The following is a 19,216-nucleotide window of genomic DNA, read 5'->3' on the forward strand; positions in this document are numbered from 1 at the left end:
TCATTCAGGCACTCCAGTTTTTAATCGAAAAACCCACAAGTTAAATGTATTATTAGTATTAAACAGTAATAATAATATGCCTCCCTTTATGGCATGTAACAGACTTTTTTAAAATTTCACCTAGAGTAGATGGACAGAATTACAAATAACTCAAATTAATAAAAAATAACTTTCAAAAAATAATGATTTGAAATGTAGTACATTCTTCCAAACAGACAGTATTCATCTCGATACACCAGCTTTATGTTTTTGCTGCAGTGTTGTTAGGGAGCAGCGTGACGCTCTCTAACACACACGAGCTTTAGCGCCTCCTGTCGGTCGTGAGGTAGCATCGCAGAATTAAAGCGGTGGGAAACAGAAACACTATGGCTGCCACTCTGTCTCTTACTCAGGTAACACAGACTTACAACTCTCATATAACGCCGTCGTTCGAAGCATGTTTCCCGTCGGAACCGCGCGGGGGGACAGCGTGATAGCGGTCGTGTTCGCGGGAGAAGTGAAACAGGACGAGAACTCGACGCCTTTTCCGGGGAAGTTTTGATGCTGCTGTGACTGGGAAAAGTTTTTCTAATCTCTGTGGGGACTGCGTAAGGGCGTAGCTAGCTAGCTAGCCTGCGAGCTAACTGCTTATCCGAGCGTCGATCTGAGCGCTTTCACGGCTTTTTACCAAACTATTACACCAGCAGCGGGTCATGTTTCGGGTCTGGTCGGTTCCGTTGGGTTGGGGAGTGTTTTCTTTTTTTCTTGTGGGACTACATGCTAGTTGGTGGGACCTGCTTGGATACATGGGTTGATGCATGAAACCCATGTGTATCCGAGCTGTTGTTCGAAACTCAACAAAACTTATTGAACATAATACTTAAGATACATCCTGAGACTATAAACGTTCTACGAAACACGTCCTCTAGTTGTTTATGATGTTGTCATGTCGGACATGTTGTTCCGCCAGAAGTAAACATCAGTCCTGGCTCGCCAATGATGACCTTCTAGAAAGTTCCTTTGACCTCTCTTAACATTTCACAGCAAACAATCCCTTGTTTTGACAATAGATATATGGTTTATATTTGCGTCCTCCAAATGCACACACTTGTAAATGAACTGCCATTACAACGTGTGCTGAGTAAACAGGTGACTCGGCAGGTGTAATAACCAGGTTGTCTTGCACTCTTGTCACCTGAGACATTGTTGCCTGTGACAACAGACTCTTAAGTTCTGACTTCTGAGGACAAGTTGCTGTTGCTGGAAAAGTTCTTAAAGCTCTCATTTTATTCTCTCCTATTTCTTAAGATATGATAAACGGCGGATCATAAGCTGCTTTAGATTCTTAGCTCGACAACAAAAAACAATCTTGTCTTCTACTATTTATGCATCACCATCTTATCAATTCAGTTTTTAAGGTTACTTTAATAAGTTTTATTTAAATTTATAATTATCAACAAAGGTGTAGAATTGACAGCCAACTGTATATTATACTGAACATATTCCAAAAGTGTCAAATTAGACTGTTGTGGAGAATAATGTTTAGACAATGATGAGTAATGTTTTTTTTCAAGATGTGTATTGTAACATAATAATATATACTGTATAAAAAAATAGTTGGTATTGTCTAATACAAGTGTGTAAGAATTGGTCAAGCCAATTGTAAGATTGAACAAAGAAAAATGTCCTTTATATATATATATATATATATATATATAGGGCGAACCATTTGAATCAACATGGACAATAACTCTGTCCATGTTTAATTCTGCCCTGAAATGGTAATAAATAATCGACAATAATTCCTGGACTCATCAGTAAAAAGAAAAAGACATGTGAAATGTAAACTGACAGACAGAACCTCGGCCTTAACAGTCTGTGTTGCCTCTTCCATTACTTCATACTGTAAACTTGACACATACTCACTCTGCCGGTGGAGTTACAGTGTTTTCTCAAATTGCCCTTTTTAAAATGACCACTAGACCACTTTTTGTCTGCTGCACTTTTGCCTAACCTGACTTAGTACGTAAGTAAGTAAGTAATATTTAGGCGCTTAAACAATCAATACAATACCCAATAAAATAGATGCTTAAAATGTCAAGACAACACAGAGACCAACTATTATAGATGTTTTCTCTCATCAATGCTCCATTAACTAAGAAACTCTATGAGCACATTAGTCGTGTCTTTCAGTTCCAGGCACACTATTGTATGGTGTGTTTGTGTGTGTGCACTCGTGTGCGTGTGTGAACATATATCTCTGTCATTCAGCTATCGTTTAAAAGTCTACAATGTGGCAGAGAATCACAATCATTGGATGTATTCCTCATTCCTTCTTCAGAAATAAAAATAAGAAATACAGATCTTTAGTTTGTTTGTAGGTTTTCTTAACAAGGAAGAACTATTAGGTGGTCAAAAGCAGCTATATGACTAAGGACGTTCTGATTCATTTCCTGTTTTCTTAGTTGCAAAAGAGGAAAAGGAAGAGTAGGAAAGGAAGGATGTGACTTTATGTTTAAATTCAGTATTTCACTTTGAGAGCAACTGGTTTTCGGTTGTTTATATTTCACCTATAGCCTGTCATCTATCTGGACTTTACACTCCTTGGTAGTGCTGTAGTCGTCACCCCCTTACTTTTTTTTAACAGGAACAAAAAAAAACACAGTTGATAATTGTGTTAGGTATTTGTAGCCGTGTCATTCAGACTTGAGAAAGGAAGTGTGGCCAGACAAGATGTCGCTACCTCTTCTATTTTTATTTGTCAATGCAAAGCATACAGATTTTCATGTGAAAATACATTCTCTGTAATTCAGAGGAAATTATTATTTTTTTACAAGAAGCAATAGGAAAAATGATTCTGTTGATGAAATGTGCTCATAGTTGCCCAACATGTTTATTGGGTCTGTGACAAATTCCCCAGCTGTTGCAGCTGGATCCTCTATTTGTGGGAGCGTCAAGTGCCTTTTCTACGAATGCTACTTCAGGTCACAGAAAGCATTTAAAGCATTTATTTCATTTAAAAAATGTTGGTTGGTTTCTATTGGAAGAACCAAAGGTATATTTAATAATTGGTTTCTTTCAATATCTAGAGATATTTTCTGTTTTAATTGTTCATGGTAGATGTTTTGGTAAAGAATTCTGTTTGGGTTGAACATATAGTTAGTGTAGTAAGACTTTAGATTCAGTTTCTGTGTTTTGGAGCGTAATGTCTTAAAGATCGGTTAATTGATTTTAAGAATATTTAACTCCATCCTCCATCAAATCTCTAATAATATTGAGCCTGTAATAAAGTATATGAACAGCATTCTCATTATGCTCCATGTTTTATCACATCCAGAGTAAATTCTCATCATAGTATTTTGTGAATTTACAAATGTAACTTTTCTTTCTCAACAGCTCTCTAGTGGGAATCCAATTTACGACAAATACTATCGACAGGTAAGCGGATATATAAATTACTGTGAGCTAAATGATTGAAAAAGATTAGAATTCCTGTTATACATTTTTTTATCCTAGCAACTAGCACGAAAGATAATGCAGAACCCAGATGAGGTTTGTTAAATAGTTAAAAGACATGATCTCTTTTTGAATCTGCCAGCTCTAGTTTCTGTGTCCAGCAAAAGAAGAAGGCTATGAATTAATAATGTTTCCCTTTGCTAAACATATCAGGGGAGCTTATGTGAGCAGCTCACTGATACAACGTAGAGAGATTACATACTTTATTTATCCCCCAAACATTTTAAATTGTGTTCGAGTTGTTCAAATATTTTATCGCCATGATAAGCCCCTTTTGGCAGAATGAGAAAATATGATTTCCATGTTGTATGAAGCATGAACCGTGTGTCACTCTTTTGTCAGTTCCGTGTTCGCCTGTCTGTGTGCAGGTTGATCCTGCAAACAGCGGGAGAGTGGCAGCCGCTGATGCAGCTTTGTTCTTGAAAAGGTCTGCCCTGGCAGATCTGGTCTTGGGGAAGGTGCGGCTAAAAGTGTCTCAAGAGAAAACTGCTTTGTCTCCTCTATGTTACTGAGTTCAAATTACTTTTCCAGATATGGGATTTGGCAGACTCTGAGCGGAAGGGTTCTCTTAACAAACAGGTAGGATCGGCGGCGATGGTGTGTGTTCTTAGATGATCAGTTTACCTGTTTTCCCCTCAGCAATTTTTTATAGCCTTGAGGTTGGTTGCCTGCGCACAGAATGGCCTGGAGGTGGCGCTTAAGAGCCTTCATGTGGCCGTTCCTCCTCCCAAATTTGTGAGTCTAATAGTGTCTATTCTGTGACCTGGTTCTTGATTTTTTTTTTTAAATAAATCATTTTTTCCTCCTCCTCAGCATGACACCAGTAGCCCGATGCTGGTCGGGGGAGTCGGTACTGAACTTCCATGGGTTGTTAAGGTAAATAACTTCAGTCGTCTATTGGAAGAAATAAAGGGCTTCTGTTCCTCAAACTCTCTTTTTCATTTCAGTCTGAAGAGAAGAAAAAGTTTGACAACATTTTTGACAGCCTGGGTCCAGTCGGGGGGATGCTTACAGGCGACAAGGTCAAACCCGTGCTGCTGAATTCTAAACTGCCAGTGGACATTCTGGGCCGGGTAAGGGGGAACTTCTTATTATTCAACGTCCTGGAAGTTGTGTGGGAATAAATCAGTGTATATTTCGACTTCTAATTCTCAGAAGAGGATTTATTTTCCTCGTTGGTCTGATTGTGTGAAGTTTGAGATTTGTTTTGGCTGAGCTAGGATTTTTTTTGGCCTTTATGCTTGTTCCCAGTTTCTCTTCTGCATTCTGGGTTTGTAGACCCAAGTTTATTTCTCCACCTCTCATGCAACTTATTCTGCAGTTAGACCTGATAATTGGACCTAAGCCCATCTTATATTCCCTCTTTTGATATATTCAATCATTTGTCGTTGTGTACTGAAGACTCTCAGCCTCTGTCGCCACACACTGTACTAATGTATCTGCAATCATCCTTCATTTTAATTGGTTAGAATTGTTTCACCAGAACGGAACTGGCTAATTATATTAGTTTGTATCTCTGCGTATTTCATGCTGTGAGGTCTGTTTCTGAGCAGGGTTTGAAAAGGGATGCATGACACTGTAATCACTGCAATGTCTTTGAAAAAAAACATAAATTAAAATCATTATTAAGTATGAAACCTATTTTTACCAAATTAGAAACAGCAGATTTTTCATCATCATTATTTGGTGTTGCAGGTTTGGGAGCTAAGTGATCTGGACAGAGACGGCATGTTGGATAGAGATGAATTCTCTGTGGTAAGAATACATTTTATTAAAAGTAATATAACCCTGTCTAAGCGAGGATATAATTTGTTATTCCTTTACTCCTGCAGGCCATGTATCTCGTGTACAGAGCTCTGGAGGGTGAGTCTGTTCCCATGTCCCTCCCACCTCCCCTGGTCCCTCCATCCAAGAGAAAAAAACCCTCAGTGCCCCCTGTATTGCCCTTGTTACCGTCGCCCCCCTCCGTCAAAGACAGTCGCTCCTCCCATGCAAGCTCCAAGACCATACCCCAGCCTCCTAAACCCACTCCAGCTCCAGTCCCAGTCTCAGTCCCAGTCCCAGTATCAGTCCCAGTCCCAACACCAACAGCGGGCCCTGTGAGTACCGAGATGCTTAATTTGATGAGTTATCGGTAAAACTTAAATGACCAACTGCTTTTGTCGGTGCTAAAAAAGTCCTTTGGGAGAATAAGCAAAGTAAACGATACATTTGTCCATATATTTCTCTACAGTGGGTGGTGTCACCAGCAGATAAAGCCAAATATGATGAACTGTTCAACAAGACGGACAGTGATATGGATGGACTCGTATCGGGACCTGAAGTGAGAGACATCTTCCTTAAGACTGGATTGCAGTCTGCTACATTAGCACGCATCTGGTAAGATGCCATCAAATTTGATGTTCATTGATCCGTCTATCCTTTCGTTATTTCTGTCAAAAACTGCATTGTTATTTGATAGCAATTTAATTGAACAACTATACAGTAAATAAACTTATCGTATAGTTCTTATTTGCAGGAACATTTCTGTCTCATGGTGATGTTTTGTCCCATGTAAAGATTTTTACTTTCACTGACCTGATTAGCTTATGTTCCACATGTCTTATTGATCACTGTAACCACAGGACATGCTGACTGGTCAGTTAGCAAAACTAGTGTCAGCCTGAGGAGTGGATCGTTACCGTCGTGTCACTGGAGTTTCAACTCTTTTCCTCAGGGAGCTGTGTGATATCGGCGACATTGGTAAACTGACCAAAGAGCAGTTTGCCTTGGCGCTTCATCTCATCAACCAGAAGTTGACGCGAGGTTTGGACCCTCCGCAGAACCTGACGGCTGAGATGATTCCGCCCTCGGACAGACAAAACATGAAGCAGGTAGGTCAACCGCGGTGATGCTTTCACTAGGAGATTAATCCTGAGCAATGATGAAACTTGTAGCAACAAGATGGCATTTGTGCTATATATATATATTCACTGTGTACACTTACTATATACACAGTACTGTGCAAAAGTTTTTGGCAGGTGTGAATATATGATGTGAACTAAGAATGCTTTCAGAAATATAAACAATAATTGTTTATTTTGATCAATTTACAAAATGCAAAGTGAGTCAACAAAAGATAAATCTAAATCAAATCAATATGTGTTGTTACTACCCTTTGCCTTCAAACCAGCAATAATTTTTATAGGTACATTTGCACTAAGTCAGTGGTTTTGTAGGATTCTAGTGAAGTATATGATCAACCAATTATACCAAACAGGTGCTAATGATTATCAATTTCACAAGTAGTTGAAACACAATCATTAAGTGAAAAAGATCTTGAGCTTAAACCGGGATGAAGAACAGCCAAACTCTGCTACAAAGCTGAGGTTGATGAAGACACTTTCATGTCACAGGTGATACACCATGGCAAGACTGAGCACAGCAACAAGACACGAGGTAGTTCTACTGCATCAGCAAGGTTTCCCTTAGACAAAGATTTCAAATCAGACTGGGGTTTCAAGATGTTCAAGCTCTCTTGAAGAAGCACAAAGGAACGGGCAACGTTGAGGATCGTAGACGCATCTGTCTACCAAGGAAACTTACTGCATCAGATAAAAGACACATCAAACTTATTTCCCTTAGTAATTAGAAGATGTCCAGCCGTGCCATCACCTCAGAACTGGCAGAAACTAGTGGGACCCATGAACACCATCTACTGTCTGGAGAAGTCTGGCCGGAAGTGGTCTTCATGGAAGATTAGCAGCCAAAAAGCCATTCCTCCGACATGGAAACAAGGCCGAGCGACTCAACTATTCATGAAAGCATAGAAACTGGGGAGCAAAAAATGGCAGCAGGTTCTCTGGACTGATCAAATTGTAAATATTTGGCTGTAGCAGAAGGCAGTTTGTTGAAGGGCTGGAGAGCGCTACAATAATGAGTGTCTACAGGAAACAGTGAAACATGGAGGAGGTTCTTGCAAGTTTGGGGCTGCATTTCTGCAAATGGAGTTGGAGATTTGGTCAGGATTAATGGTATCAATGCTGAGATATACAGGCAGATACTTATCCATCATGAAATACCATCAGGCGTGCGATTGGCCCAATATTTACTTTGCAGCAGGACAACGACCCCAAGAATACAGCCAGTGTCATTAAGAAATATCTTCAGCGTAAAGAAGAAGTCCTGAAAATGATGGTATGAACCCCACAGACCCTGATCTCAACATCATGGAGTCTGTCTGGCATGACATGAAGAGACGGAAGGATTTGAGAAACATCTACAGAAGATCTGTGGTTAGTTCTCCAAGATGTTTGGGACAAACTACCAGCCGAGTTCCGTCAAAAACTGTGCAAGTGTACCTCGAAGAATTGATGCTGTTTTGAAGGCAAAGGGTGGTCACAACAAATATTGATTTGATTGACATTTGTCTTCTGTTCATTCACTGCATTTTGTTAATTGATGAAAATAAACTATTAACACTTCTATTTTTGAAAGCATTCTTAGTTTACAGCATTTTTTCACACCTGCCTTACATGCTACTACTAAGTGGGGGTTTTTATGACTTAATTTAGTTTTATTAGTTGTTTTTTTTAGATAAAGTATGTTGAATACACATACTTTTTTAATTAACGTATTATTTGTGGTTATCCTTTGTTAAGACAAAACATTTTTCTGTAAGAGCATCTTTCTTATGATGTGAAAGAGGTTCAGAATTTCTGAAGATAATGAAAGGATTGTTACATTTTGCCCAAAACTTGTGCGTGGGAGTTTAAAATTGAAATAATATCATGTATCTTTTTTACTTATTCAAATGGGCATTTGAGTTGCATGTGTATTATCACATTGTGACCACATGGTGGTGCTGTCATCCTCTGTCCAGTTTATTCTTGAATTATTATTTATTATTTAAAAGCAGCGTAGTAATAGTTTTTAATGAATCCTTATATAACTTGTATGTTGACATTGTGGAGGATGTGGCAACAAAACTGCTGTTTTAGTAGTTTATGAGGTAATTTTCTCTTTTATTTAATGTGTCTTAATATATATTCTTCCCCTGTTTGAATTATTTTAAATGAGCACATTTTTTCTCTTAGAAATAATGTTGTTTCTTCTTTTTCCCAGAACAACTTGGCAAACCTGGCTGCGGACTTCTCTGCCATCAAAGAGCTGGACTCGCTCAGCAATGAGATTGTGGAACTACAAAGGTAAATGTCCAAACCATACAGATCCTGTCTGTCCCTCCTAATTTGTAGCAAAGTCATAGCATGTATTGGTGCACATGAACTGTGGTTCTCTTCTAAGAGAAAAGGAAGTGTAAATGCAGGTGCGTGGTTGCATTTGTAGAGAAATGCAACCGAGAATGCCATGAGACAAAAGAAGAGAAATTGCAGTGGATGTTAAATGAGTTTGTCCAGCAGCACTTAAGGGAGAAGCGAACCTGATACAATGATGCATTTGTGCGTCTGCTTTAAAACCTCAAAGCAGTTTGGGGCTTCAGGTGAAGAAGACTGTGAGATTGACGATGGGTGAGAAAGTTTATTTCCAGCGTTTTTGAAGGAATGTTATTTCCAAGTGTGTCTGTGTTTGCTTCGAGATGTTTGGGCGTTCGCCGGATGTTCAGAACCTGAGTGAACAGCATTTTGAAAGTTAATCACACAATGAATCCCTTTAATTAGAAGCCGTACTAAAGTACTATAATGAATAATTGAATTGTTGGTAATTTATTTATATAATTAACCAGAATTTGATCAGTTATTCCCATTTTTTCACCAAAAAGAACAAAAGAAAAATGCTTATAAATTGCTTTATTCTGTAAAGAAGTAAAACGTTTGCTGTTGACAAAAATCAATTGATTGGCTTATAAACTATACTCACATAATTCGTATTTTATTGCCAACTTATTATGGATACAATGTGGAAAACGATGAACCGCCTTTATAGGAAAAAAGATTGATCAGCTGAGTTAAACTCATTTTTATGCGATTTGCACTTAAAAATGTAATTAGTGCTTTATTTGATTATAGCGATATCATATACTCCGTATAGAATGGATTAGACATACCTGACAAGCTGCACAGAAATAAATATAAATAGACTTTCACAGGCTACTAGTGATTTTTTTTAGGCTTTGGCTGATCATCAGTCATCTCCTCCCTCCTCCCTACCATCTGCTTCTCAGCCTCCATCTCCCACTTTTATACCTGAGAAAGCGCATGCTCCTTTTTCCTTTCATATATTACAGCAGTGATCCGTATCTCGCAGCCCATTTTTCAGAAGCTGTCGAACACAGTGTCAGTTTTATAGGAAAGCATCATGGTTGTTGAGGGAGAGAAAGCGCTCGCACCAGAGGACCAGTCTGAAGAGGATTCAACAGAGAGCTGGCAATGGCTCGTGGATTTTGGGGCTCTGGGTTTACCATCCTTGTCGCTGGCAAACAAATGTTCCTATCTGTTGTGCTGGATCCCCAGGGAGAAGAAAACTGTAGAAGAGGAGATCAAGGAGAACGAGGAAGCCATCAGAGAGCGCACCAGCGAAGTGCAGGCAAGTTGTCGCCTCTCTGGTTGATTTATGATTTTTTGTGCTCAATGAAAATTCTGATATAAGGAATGATTGTTTTAAGATAGGATGGAAAATGTCAGTCTGTACTAAGTTAATGTTTTCCATTTGTGACTGTTGAAAAGTAATCAATTTCTCTCTGGTGTGTTAAACCAGAGCTCTGAGTCAATAATGTGTATGGTCTGCACTGTGTGTGATGTCAGAAACTCTATAGCGTCTGAGCGTCATGTATTTATATGAGCCGAGCCTGAGGCAGGAGCGCTATTTTAGGAGCAGTCGTTCAAACAAGCGAGTCGACAATTCTTCTGGGAGTTCAAATCCAATGTCGGTGAATGTAGGCAGATCTGAAGGGAGACTCACTGTGAGATAATCTCCTGCACACTGTGTGGATTTCACAGTTTCAGCAAGAAATCCAATGTCCAAAAAAATATGTTTACATTTATTAGTAAAGAAAATAAATAAACATGCATCAAATTCTAAATAATTGTTTATTTTAATCCAATAAAAACTGCAAATGGTTTACATTTTCAACACAACTTAGTGATGCCAATAACCAATACAAATATTCATTATTGTGGTTATTATTATTATTACTTTTTTTAAGTGTTGGAGTAAGAGATGTTTCTCACTTTTTGTCTCGCATCTGTCGTATAGATTAATAGATTCACTTTATTAATCCCTCTGGAGATCTCCTTTGGGAAATTTAGTTTCCAGTTCTTAGCAGTGCAAACCGAAGAACAAGTTCAAGGGATGACAAAGTGCAAGTATAAAGAACATAGACAAAAATAAAGAACATGGATCAAAAGGAAATTACTTTCACTCTGCTCCTGCCCCTTAACCTGGTGTTGTACAAACTAATAGCACGAGGAATTAATGAGTTTCTGAGTCTAACATATAACAATTTCCCAAAGGAGACCTCCAGAGGGATCAATAAAGTTTTAACTATCTATCTATTAGTTTTGCATCTTGGGAGGAGCATTCGTGCTCCATCTGCTTCTCTGTTCACTGATGACAGTGCACTGCACTATGTACTGTAAACAAGGGTGTATGAATTGTTCCAAAGTCTTTATACTTAATAATTGGTTGATGTTTGCAACTGTAAAGTCTGACTTCCTTTATGTCGTCCAACATTTTGGGCAGCACTCGATCCAAGATGCTGCCCTAAAACTGCAGTTTTCATGACAGCATGGTCACAGCCTTTCTCGGCATCTTTTAGGACTTACAGGGTGAGGTGGCGAAGGAGAGTGGAGAGCTGCAGCGGCTCCAGAGTCAGCGCCAAAAAGTCCAAGATGCTTTAGAAGAACTGGATCAACAGAAGGGAACACTGGAAGAGCAGCTGTCTCAGATCAGGCAGCAGACCAGTCAAGAGACAAACCTGGTGCGAACAGAGCTCAATTAAGCTTTTATTGCTGAAGTCAGATAAAAGGAGGTCATTCAACGTTTTTTTCCCTTTAGATTTCATCTCTGCAGTCAAAGCATGAGGAGCAGGAGCAAAGAATATGCCAGTATGAGGAGGAGCTTGTGCAAGCTCGTGAGGAGCTTCTTGCACTTCAGGAGGAGAGCAGGAGGCTGCAGGAGAAGGTCCAGTCTGCTCAAGAACAGCTCACACCCTTGCAGGAGTCTGTGCGTGATTCCTTTACTCAGGTGGCGCAGGTGAGTTCTACACTTGCCTCCCCCCCCTCTTCTTAACTTCTTAACTAATTTGAGCATTTCAGGTTCAGCAGAAATTCAATGATCTCGAGACTGAGGAACGATCTGTGGTTGCTCAGCTCAGCTGGAAGAGGGCGCTGGAAGACAACTCGCCTGTCCTCGTCAATGGAACTTCTGCTCCCACGAAGCAAGTGTACGAGCCGGACCCCTTCGAACAGGACCTCTTCCATGAAGACCAGCCCAAAGCGCTTCGAGAAGAACGGCAACCTGTGAACTGTAACGTCCAGACAGAAGAGTCGGAGCTCGAAGAAAAGGGTGTCAGAGAAGAAGCCGAAGGGAAGGAAGTGGAGGATGATGTGAAGTCAAAGGAGGTTGAACAATTTAAACCGGATCCTCTGGATAATCTCTACTCCAGTCTCGCCGCAAATGACTTGTACACGAGTCTGGGGACTTTTGCCCAGCATCAGGAGAACATGGTCGGGGTAATGAACACTATTCTTTCTTTGAATAAATTTAACTTGAGGTTAATTTTGTCCGACATAACAATCATATTTCTTTTCATACTTACAGGAAGACAGTAGTCCACAACTAGATCTATCTACAGAGACTCTTGAAGATGCAGAGGAGACGACAGAATCAAGTTCATCCGAGGTAGTTTTCACGCAATGAAGAAACATTTGAATGTTTTTAATGAGAGGTTCACACCAATAAGAACGTGCATCATATATTATTTTCATTAATTTGTTTTAAGGGACATAAACAATACGTTTTTTTCTCAGGTACAGTCGGCAGAGCCGGACGGCAAACCCGAGGCAGAAGAACCTCAAGAATCTGTAGAGCTGCTGGTCGGTTCTCGGTCAAAGCCCCCCCAGACCAACCCCCCTTCCCTGCCTGAGATGGACTTCTTCCATTCAGACCCTTTTACTGACCGTGAGTTTTCAATATAATCATTTTCATAATCATAATTCATTTCTTGATCAACCATGTTTTTTTATGTTGAAATGTGCTTCTGTCTTTATAGACGACCCTTTCAAAGATGATCCGTTTGGAAAAGCAGATGTTTCTGGTGAGATATTGCTTTTTCTACGAGCATAACAAAGCTCCCATAACATCAAATCCTAAAGTCACAAACGCTGCTATTTTAACATGTGGGAATAAATGTGAATGACATTTTTGTGTTCGTGCAGATCCATTCGGGGGGGATCCATTCAAAGGGACGGACCCTTTCGCTGCAGATTCCATCTTCACACCTGGTGCTCCCTTCTCCTCCGATGACCCTTTTTCCTCCTCGGTAGACCCATTTGTCACCACCCCTGGCATTCCAGAACCAGATCTATTTGCATCCAAGAAGGATGACCCGTCAGCCGTGGCCACCGAGGACCCAGACCCTTTCACTGCCCAGTCCAGTAGCACAACCCAGACCCCCGCTGATCCTTTCGGTTCCACCGTCAACCATGTTTCTGACTCTGATCCATTTGGTGGAAAAAATAATACTGTGGAGGAAGAAGATCCATTCGGCTCCACACACGGAATTGTGGATCCCTTCAGCTGCTCCTCTCCGACTGCTGGTCTGGATGTGGTGAGTCAGGTTTCAGATGCAGACACACATCATGTTTGGAGTTCAGTTTTAGTAAAGGTTGTGTGTTTTCAGAAGGAATCGGCAGCCGCCAACGATCCGTTTGCTCCTGGTGGTACGACGGTGAACGTCAACTCAGACCCGGGTATGTGTTGTGTGTGTGTGTGTGTGTGTGTGTGCTGCCACATGCTGGAGGAAAATTGAATCACACTTTGAAAACTATTTCAGAAAAAAAAACAATCTGATTTTCCTCGTTTCAGATCCTTTTGCTGCTGTATTTGGCAATGAATCTTTCTCAGGGGGCTTCGCTGATTTCACTGCCTTGACAAAGGTAAATGACACAAAAGATACCTTAACGTTTAATACCAGACAATAGTATTAGTCACTGGTGTAGCTGTAGTCTGTGTTGGTTTACAACTTGTATCGAGTTAGTGGAGGCTGAAGTCTCACGATCCAATTGTTTCCAAGACAATCTGTGGTTCCAGCCTTCTTGGAAACACGGCCGTTTATTTAAGGCTGCGGTGGTTAATGTTCTCACTTGTGGGACAAGTCAACCACTTGGATTAGATTAGATTTCCTTTATTTGTCCCACAAGGGGAAATTGTATTTACAGCAGCTTTAGGGGAAAACCAAAATATAATTAGCAAGATCACCAAAAAAAATAAAATTGAATAAAATGCTTAAATACTCAGTCTTGAAGGGACAATAAAATAAAAATTAAAAGAGGAAAATTATTTCAAAAAAAAAAAAAAAAAAGAAAAGGTAGAAAAACTCCCAAAACTCCTCAGAGCCATCTTGATTCTAGAACCCTAATTACGCAAACTAAGCATACCTGATGAATGGGCATTAGAATAAAGATGGATAAAGATAGACTTTATTGATCCCTCTGGAGGTCTCCTTCAGGGATTTTTTTCCAGCACACAGCGACACAGATGATAGATTCATAAAACAAGAACAAGAACAAAGTGCAATAAAAAGTGCAAGATGACACAATCTAAATCTAAAGATAAAGAACATAGATTAAAGAATAAAATAACACAGGATACAAAGATTAAAATGGACTCTTCACACCCCAAACTCAAAATCTAATAGCACAAGGAATGAATGAGTCCCTGAGTCTATTAGTGTTGCATCATGGGATGAGCATTTGTGCTCCATCTGCTTCGCTGTTCACTGATGAAAGTGTTCAGAGAATGACTGTCATCATCCATGATGGACAGCAGTTATTCTAGTGCTGTAATATAATAATGTAATGATGAAAAATGTAAATGTTAGAAAAAAAATCACAGTAAAGCAAGATATTTTTAAACAGGGTGGTGAAAGTTTTTTATTTTGACGGGGTGTTTGTGTGACTTCTGGTCTATCAGCCTCAAGTGGACATTTGATGAACTGCGGCTTCACGTTCCATCTGAGGTTACTTCCCTTTTAGCGCAGCAGTCCAAGGTTTTAGAAAGCTGGGGTCATGTGGCTGTAAAACCGTCAGGCTTTGAAAACATGTGCCATTGTACAGGCATAGCTTCCATACACCACATCAATAATTACATTATATACTGTTGTGAGGAGCTTCTTGTCAAAACAAAGAAGGTGAGAAGAAAAGGAGCCTTAAAATGACATGTTTGGAAATTGCAATACAGTCGGAACGATTTGTCTACAACTTTACTTCACTGTCCCGCCCATCAACTACAAAATCCTCCTCCTGACTTTCAAAGCCCTCAACAACCTTCAGCCCTCCCTACCCGACCGATCTCCTCCACATAAACACCCCCCGCCGGACACTCAGATCCTGCTCTTCCATCGTATCGTATTGGCCACCATGGGGTCCAGAGCGTTCTGCCCCTCGCTTCTGAAACTCTGATGTTCGCAACATTACCTGACTGTTTTTAAAACTCACATTTTTAAACTTGCTTATTCACTGTCACACTAGTCTTGTCATTTCCTTGTTTTGTAGCTCCCTTAAAGAAACTTTAAACCTTTTTGTATCTTTCTTATCTTTAAATCTTCTTTTTTACTGTTTCACTTTAGTTTTTATAACCTGAAAGGTGCCAAATAAAATGAATTATTAATTATTATTATTATTATTATTATTATTATTATTATTACAACATGCCTCTAAACCAGACTTGGGGAACATGCGGCTGGAGCCACATGACTGTATTTATGTGGCCATCATGGATCAAAGATCATGTAGTAACTAAAGGTTTCTGTATTTTATTCTATATATTTATTTATTTTATCTCTAAATGTAACTATAAGGTTTTTTGTTTTGACCTACACATTTTTGTGGGTATTTTTTGCCCCTCAAAAAACACTCACAATACATGCATAAACTCAATAAAATGATAATAAAATTTAGCTTGGTTTAATACGTTTGATTGATTATTTCTTCAGAACAGCCGCTGTATGAAATGTGTGAATATAAAGTTACAGATTTGTGATATTTACATCGGCATGGTTTCTTTGTTGCAGTCGAACGGGGCGGAGCAGTTTGGCATCAACAACAAGAATTTGTTTCAGGAAGAAAGCCAATGTTCCAACCCAGACGTGCCCCCAGCACTGCCCCCCAAAACTGGTACGCCGACGAGACCTCCACCTCCACCCCCAGGTGAGTGCACACGGTCAAGAAAATGTTTGTTTTTTTGCATTCATTTTAAATAATTATCCATTAATAAATAAGTTTTTGTACTATAGCTCTTTTGTTTAAAGAAAGTAAAACACTAGAATGTAATTGGTTGAATAAAGAGGACATTGTTGGGACGTCCAATCAGAAGTCTTGTGTCCGTCTTTGATGTGTCTCTCCTCACTCAGGTAAGAGATCCTCCATTTCCAGAACCGAGTCTTCAGAATCCTTCCACCGGCGAGGTCACTCCCACCCTCAGTCTTCCGGGGAGTTCTCCTCCTCTTCCTCCTCCTCCTCCCTGCCTGCCAAGGACCCCGTAGCCGACCCCTTCGCTCCCTCGTCCCCTCCGCACCACGTGCAGGAAGCTGACCAATTTGCCAGCTTCGACAAAGTGAGCACCTCCTCGTCCTCTCCGTCACCTCCACCCGACTCACAGTAGACACCTTCCTCTTTCCGTTTCCTCACCACCCACTGCCTGATCTAATCCAAGTGTTGGTTTATCTCGGCCCGGTTGCTCTCCTCACACGAGGAGCCGAGATGTTGAGCAGGACGTTCAACGAGTGTCGTCTCAGCCGCTTAGAAAAAAGGGAAGATTATCAAATAAATCATTGTTATCGAGCACTTAAATTTGCACTGACCGAGTTAAAGTAGTTATTTATCATAGACGTAAACACAGGACTCTCAAGAATCTTAAGAACCAAACAGACGTGTCACTCATGTGTTCTGTTCACCTGCATGCCTTCATCACGTCCTCGTGTCACCCTCGCTGCTTCTGCACTAACTTTTTTATTTGACACCAACATGCATGCTCGTCTTCAAACCTTCATCGTGTGTGTCGTTCATGCCTGCTTCACTCTGCTCTCTGTGACTCCTGGAGTTGAATAAAGACGCAGGGAAAGTTGGCTTCTATGTGCATCCTTGACAGACTTTATTCTTAGATTTTACCTTAAAAACAGTCAAAAAAGACTCTTAGTAAATGTGGTCCGTAATGAAGATTTCCAGCTTCAATAGTGTCTGACGATCCTGTTTACAAAGACGATTTAATTTGTCCTTTTCACTGTTTTTACATCATATAAAGTATAGTTTACATTCTACACACACAAGCCAACGTTTGTTTGCTCGGTCCTTTCACCGCATTCTGTGAGAAACTTAAACGCATCACGCTCGATAAGCACACGCCCCCCAAAAAAAGGTATCAGAAATAGGTCAAAGGTCACTGTTCCGACGGCTGGTGCTCGACATCCGTCAGTCATCTGGATGAGTGTGACTGTGGAGGAGATGCATGAAGTGTGTGGTTTCTCTTAAGTCACTCTTGATCGTGGTGTGTGTGGTTTTTCACCGACGGTTCTGCTGGGGTTTGTCACGTGGTGACGATGTTTAGTGACCAGATGATAAAACCACAAGCAGCTGGAACAGACTCCAGCCAACGGTTATCAAATTAATAGACCGGTTTATTTTTGACCTCAATAGTTCGAGAGTTAACGGTTTCAAAATTGAATCTGAAACATCAGTTTTTAGAACTTCTGTCTGATATTCTTCATCTTAAATTGTTTCTCAGTCATAAGTCTCCACCTGTTCATAATCCTCTTTGATTCTCCAAATATGAAAATTGGATTCAAACCATTTTCAAATCGAATCAAATCAAAGTGACCACGTATCTCGTGACACGACTTGACACTCTGTGGGTGGATTTTCTGGGGTTTAACTACTTTATTCTTCTTACAAGATTAGAAAAAAATGAATTCCAAAGAGGGTGATCTTAGATTGACGCTCATCATCATCTCCTCGGATTCAAACTCCTCTGACTAATCTGTCTGAAATCGTTATGAAATCAAGAGAAAAATGATTTAATTTACGTTTAAAGATGGAGTGATTAAGACTCTGCAGGCTTTAACTGCATGTTCTCTGCTGAATCATCTCTTGTGTCTTCTCGTGGAGCATGCTGTGGACTTGAATCATCTGCTTGTCTTCTTGTTTTGCATGTCCGGTCACGTGACCTCAGTGTCGAAGCGTAAGAACCGGCAGCTGACCGATGCCGTCACATGACTTAATCGATCATCTCGGATGATCACATGACATTTTTCCAGCCCTTTTTTTTTTTTCTTTCTAAATCGATGTATGATTGAGTGGTCGGAGGTAAGAATCTTCACATTCACGAGTGCGTCTGTCTCCCCCCTCCCTCCCCCCTGCATGTGTGTGTGCTCTCTCTCCTGCGCCGCCGCCGTGGATCCAGTACATGATCGAGTGGGCGAAGCGCGAGAGCGAGCGCGAGGAGAAGGAGCGTCTGGCCCGACTGACGCAGCAGGAGCAGGAGGACCTGGAGTTGGCCATCGCGCTCAGCAAGTCTGAACTCTCCTGAAGGAGCCGTCGCTCCCGCCCACGTCCGCCAGTCCGGAGTCCGGTCAGGCCCGGCTCGGCTAGAGAAAGCACCAAAGCCAAGTGTAGACTGTGAGGGCCTGCCCCCCCCCCCCAGCGGCGCCTGTCGACACCCCCCATCCCCCCCTTGCATTGGAGTAGATGGCTATTAATCTCTGTACAGGAAGTGCAGTGGATTCATCCCTGAAGGTCATAACTTATTTAAACAAGTCTCGCTGGACTTCATAACCGTCTCTCTTCACTTTCATCTTCATTAACGTTTGACCCCTGACCCCCCCACCCCCCTACATTGGACTGAATGTATTTCTGTCACTTCAGTGTTTGGCCATTTGAGATTTGATTGGACCTCTGTTGACACATCATGACGATTGAGTTGTTGTTGAGCATCAAGACTAGTTGAATTATAACTGTGTGTAACCAGTGGGATGAAAGTGAGAAGATTATTAGTTTGAATGAAAGTTATTAGTTTCTTGACAATGACACACTTTAATCCACTGCTCCTTCATGATCGGTCGCCTGTCGGTTGACGGGGATGACAGAGCGAGTGATGGGTTGAAGTCGGAAGAAAACGCTCCACTAAAGATGCTCCTCCGGGTCCTCCGTAATCTCCTCCCAGACTTTCTCGTGAACCACTTTTTGTAGACGATTAACGCTTTTACGAACTCGGCTTCATTGTATTTTATATTTTCTAACATCTAAATGTTACCAGATGGTTGGAAAAAAAACGATGTTATGCATTTGATCAAAATGAGAATAAATAAAATAAAAAATATATTGTTTTACTGTGTTCATCGTCAATACTACCATAAGAGTTGTGTTCACATTACTAGTATGTTTTTCTCCAGAGAATATCGCAAAGTAAAAGTTTTTATCCATATGTTTTATATATTCAGTTAACTTTTGAGACTTCAATTCATTATTAAACAATGTATTGTCTTATTGTACTGGTAAGACATGATGGGATA

The 19,216-nt window shown here is 40.5% G+C and overlaps 1 protein-coding gene across 3 annotated transcripts; it reads left to right on the forward strand.

The window, feature by feature from the left end:
- The first annotated feature begins 313 nt into the window (after positions 1–313).
- Positions 314–19,023, forward strand: eps15 (epidermal growth factor receptor pathway substrate 15). 3 transcript variants are annotated; one of them, XM_087783711.1, is made up of 25 exons: positions 314–392; positions 3,376–3,417; positions 3,864–3,953; positions 4,027–4,074; positions 4,135–4,230; positions 4,309–4,371; positions 4,443–4,568; positions 5,191–5,250; positions 5,328–5,594; positions 5,729–5,874; positions 6,212–6,368; positions 8,599–8,681; positions 9,945–10,017; positions 11,249–11,410; positions 11,488–11,685; positions 11,748–12,164; positions 12,253–12,333; positions 12,462–12,612; positions 12,704–12,748; positions 12,870–13,261; positions 13,334–13,403; positions 13,519–13,589; positions 15,725–15,860; positions 16,064–16,266; positions 18,109–19,023. In XM_087783711.1, the coding sequence occupies exons 1-25, from the start codon at positions 366–368 to the stop codon at positions 18,232–18,234; spliced, it is 3,330 nt and encodes a 1,109-aa protein (XP_087639837.1). In that variant the 5' UTR covers positions 314–365; the 3' UTR covers positions 18,235–19,023. The 3 variants fall into 3 exon arrangements, with proteins under 3 accessions (XP_087639837.1, XP_087639838.1, XP_087639839.1); XM_087783712.1 differs by having other exon boundaries at positions 13,337–13,403; XM_087783713.1 differs by lacking the exon at positions 16,064–16,266.
- Positions 19,024–19,216: the final 193 nt, after the last annotated feature.

The sequence above is a fragment of the Callionymus lyra genome, chromosome 2 (genome assembly GCF_982586985.1).
Source record: "Callionymus lyra chromosome 2, fCalLyr1.hap1.1, whole genome shotgun sequence".
NCBI classification, from domain to species: Eukaryota; Metazoa; Chordata; class Actinopteri; order Syngnathiformes; family Callionymidae; genus Callionymus; species Callionymus lyra.

Bases quoted from the DNA above. Each gene is read 5' to 3' on its own strand.
- eps15 (XM_087783711.1), top strand. From the start codon at position 366: ATGGCTGCCACTCTGTCTCTTACTCAG. The intron at 8,682-9,944 runs GTAAATGTCCAA...CTGGATCCCCAG, and splicing joins GAGATTGTGGAACTACAAAG to GGAGAAGAAAACTGTAGAAG. The intron at 11,411-11,487 runs GTGCGAACAGAG...TTTTCCCTTTAG, and splicing joins CCAGTCAAGAGACAAACCTG to ATTTCATCTCTGCAGTCAAA.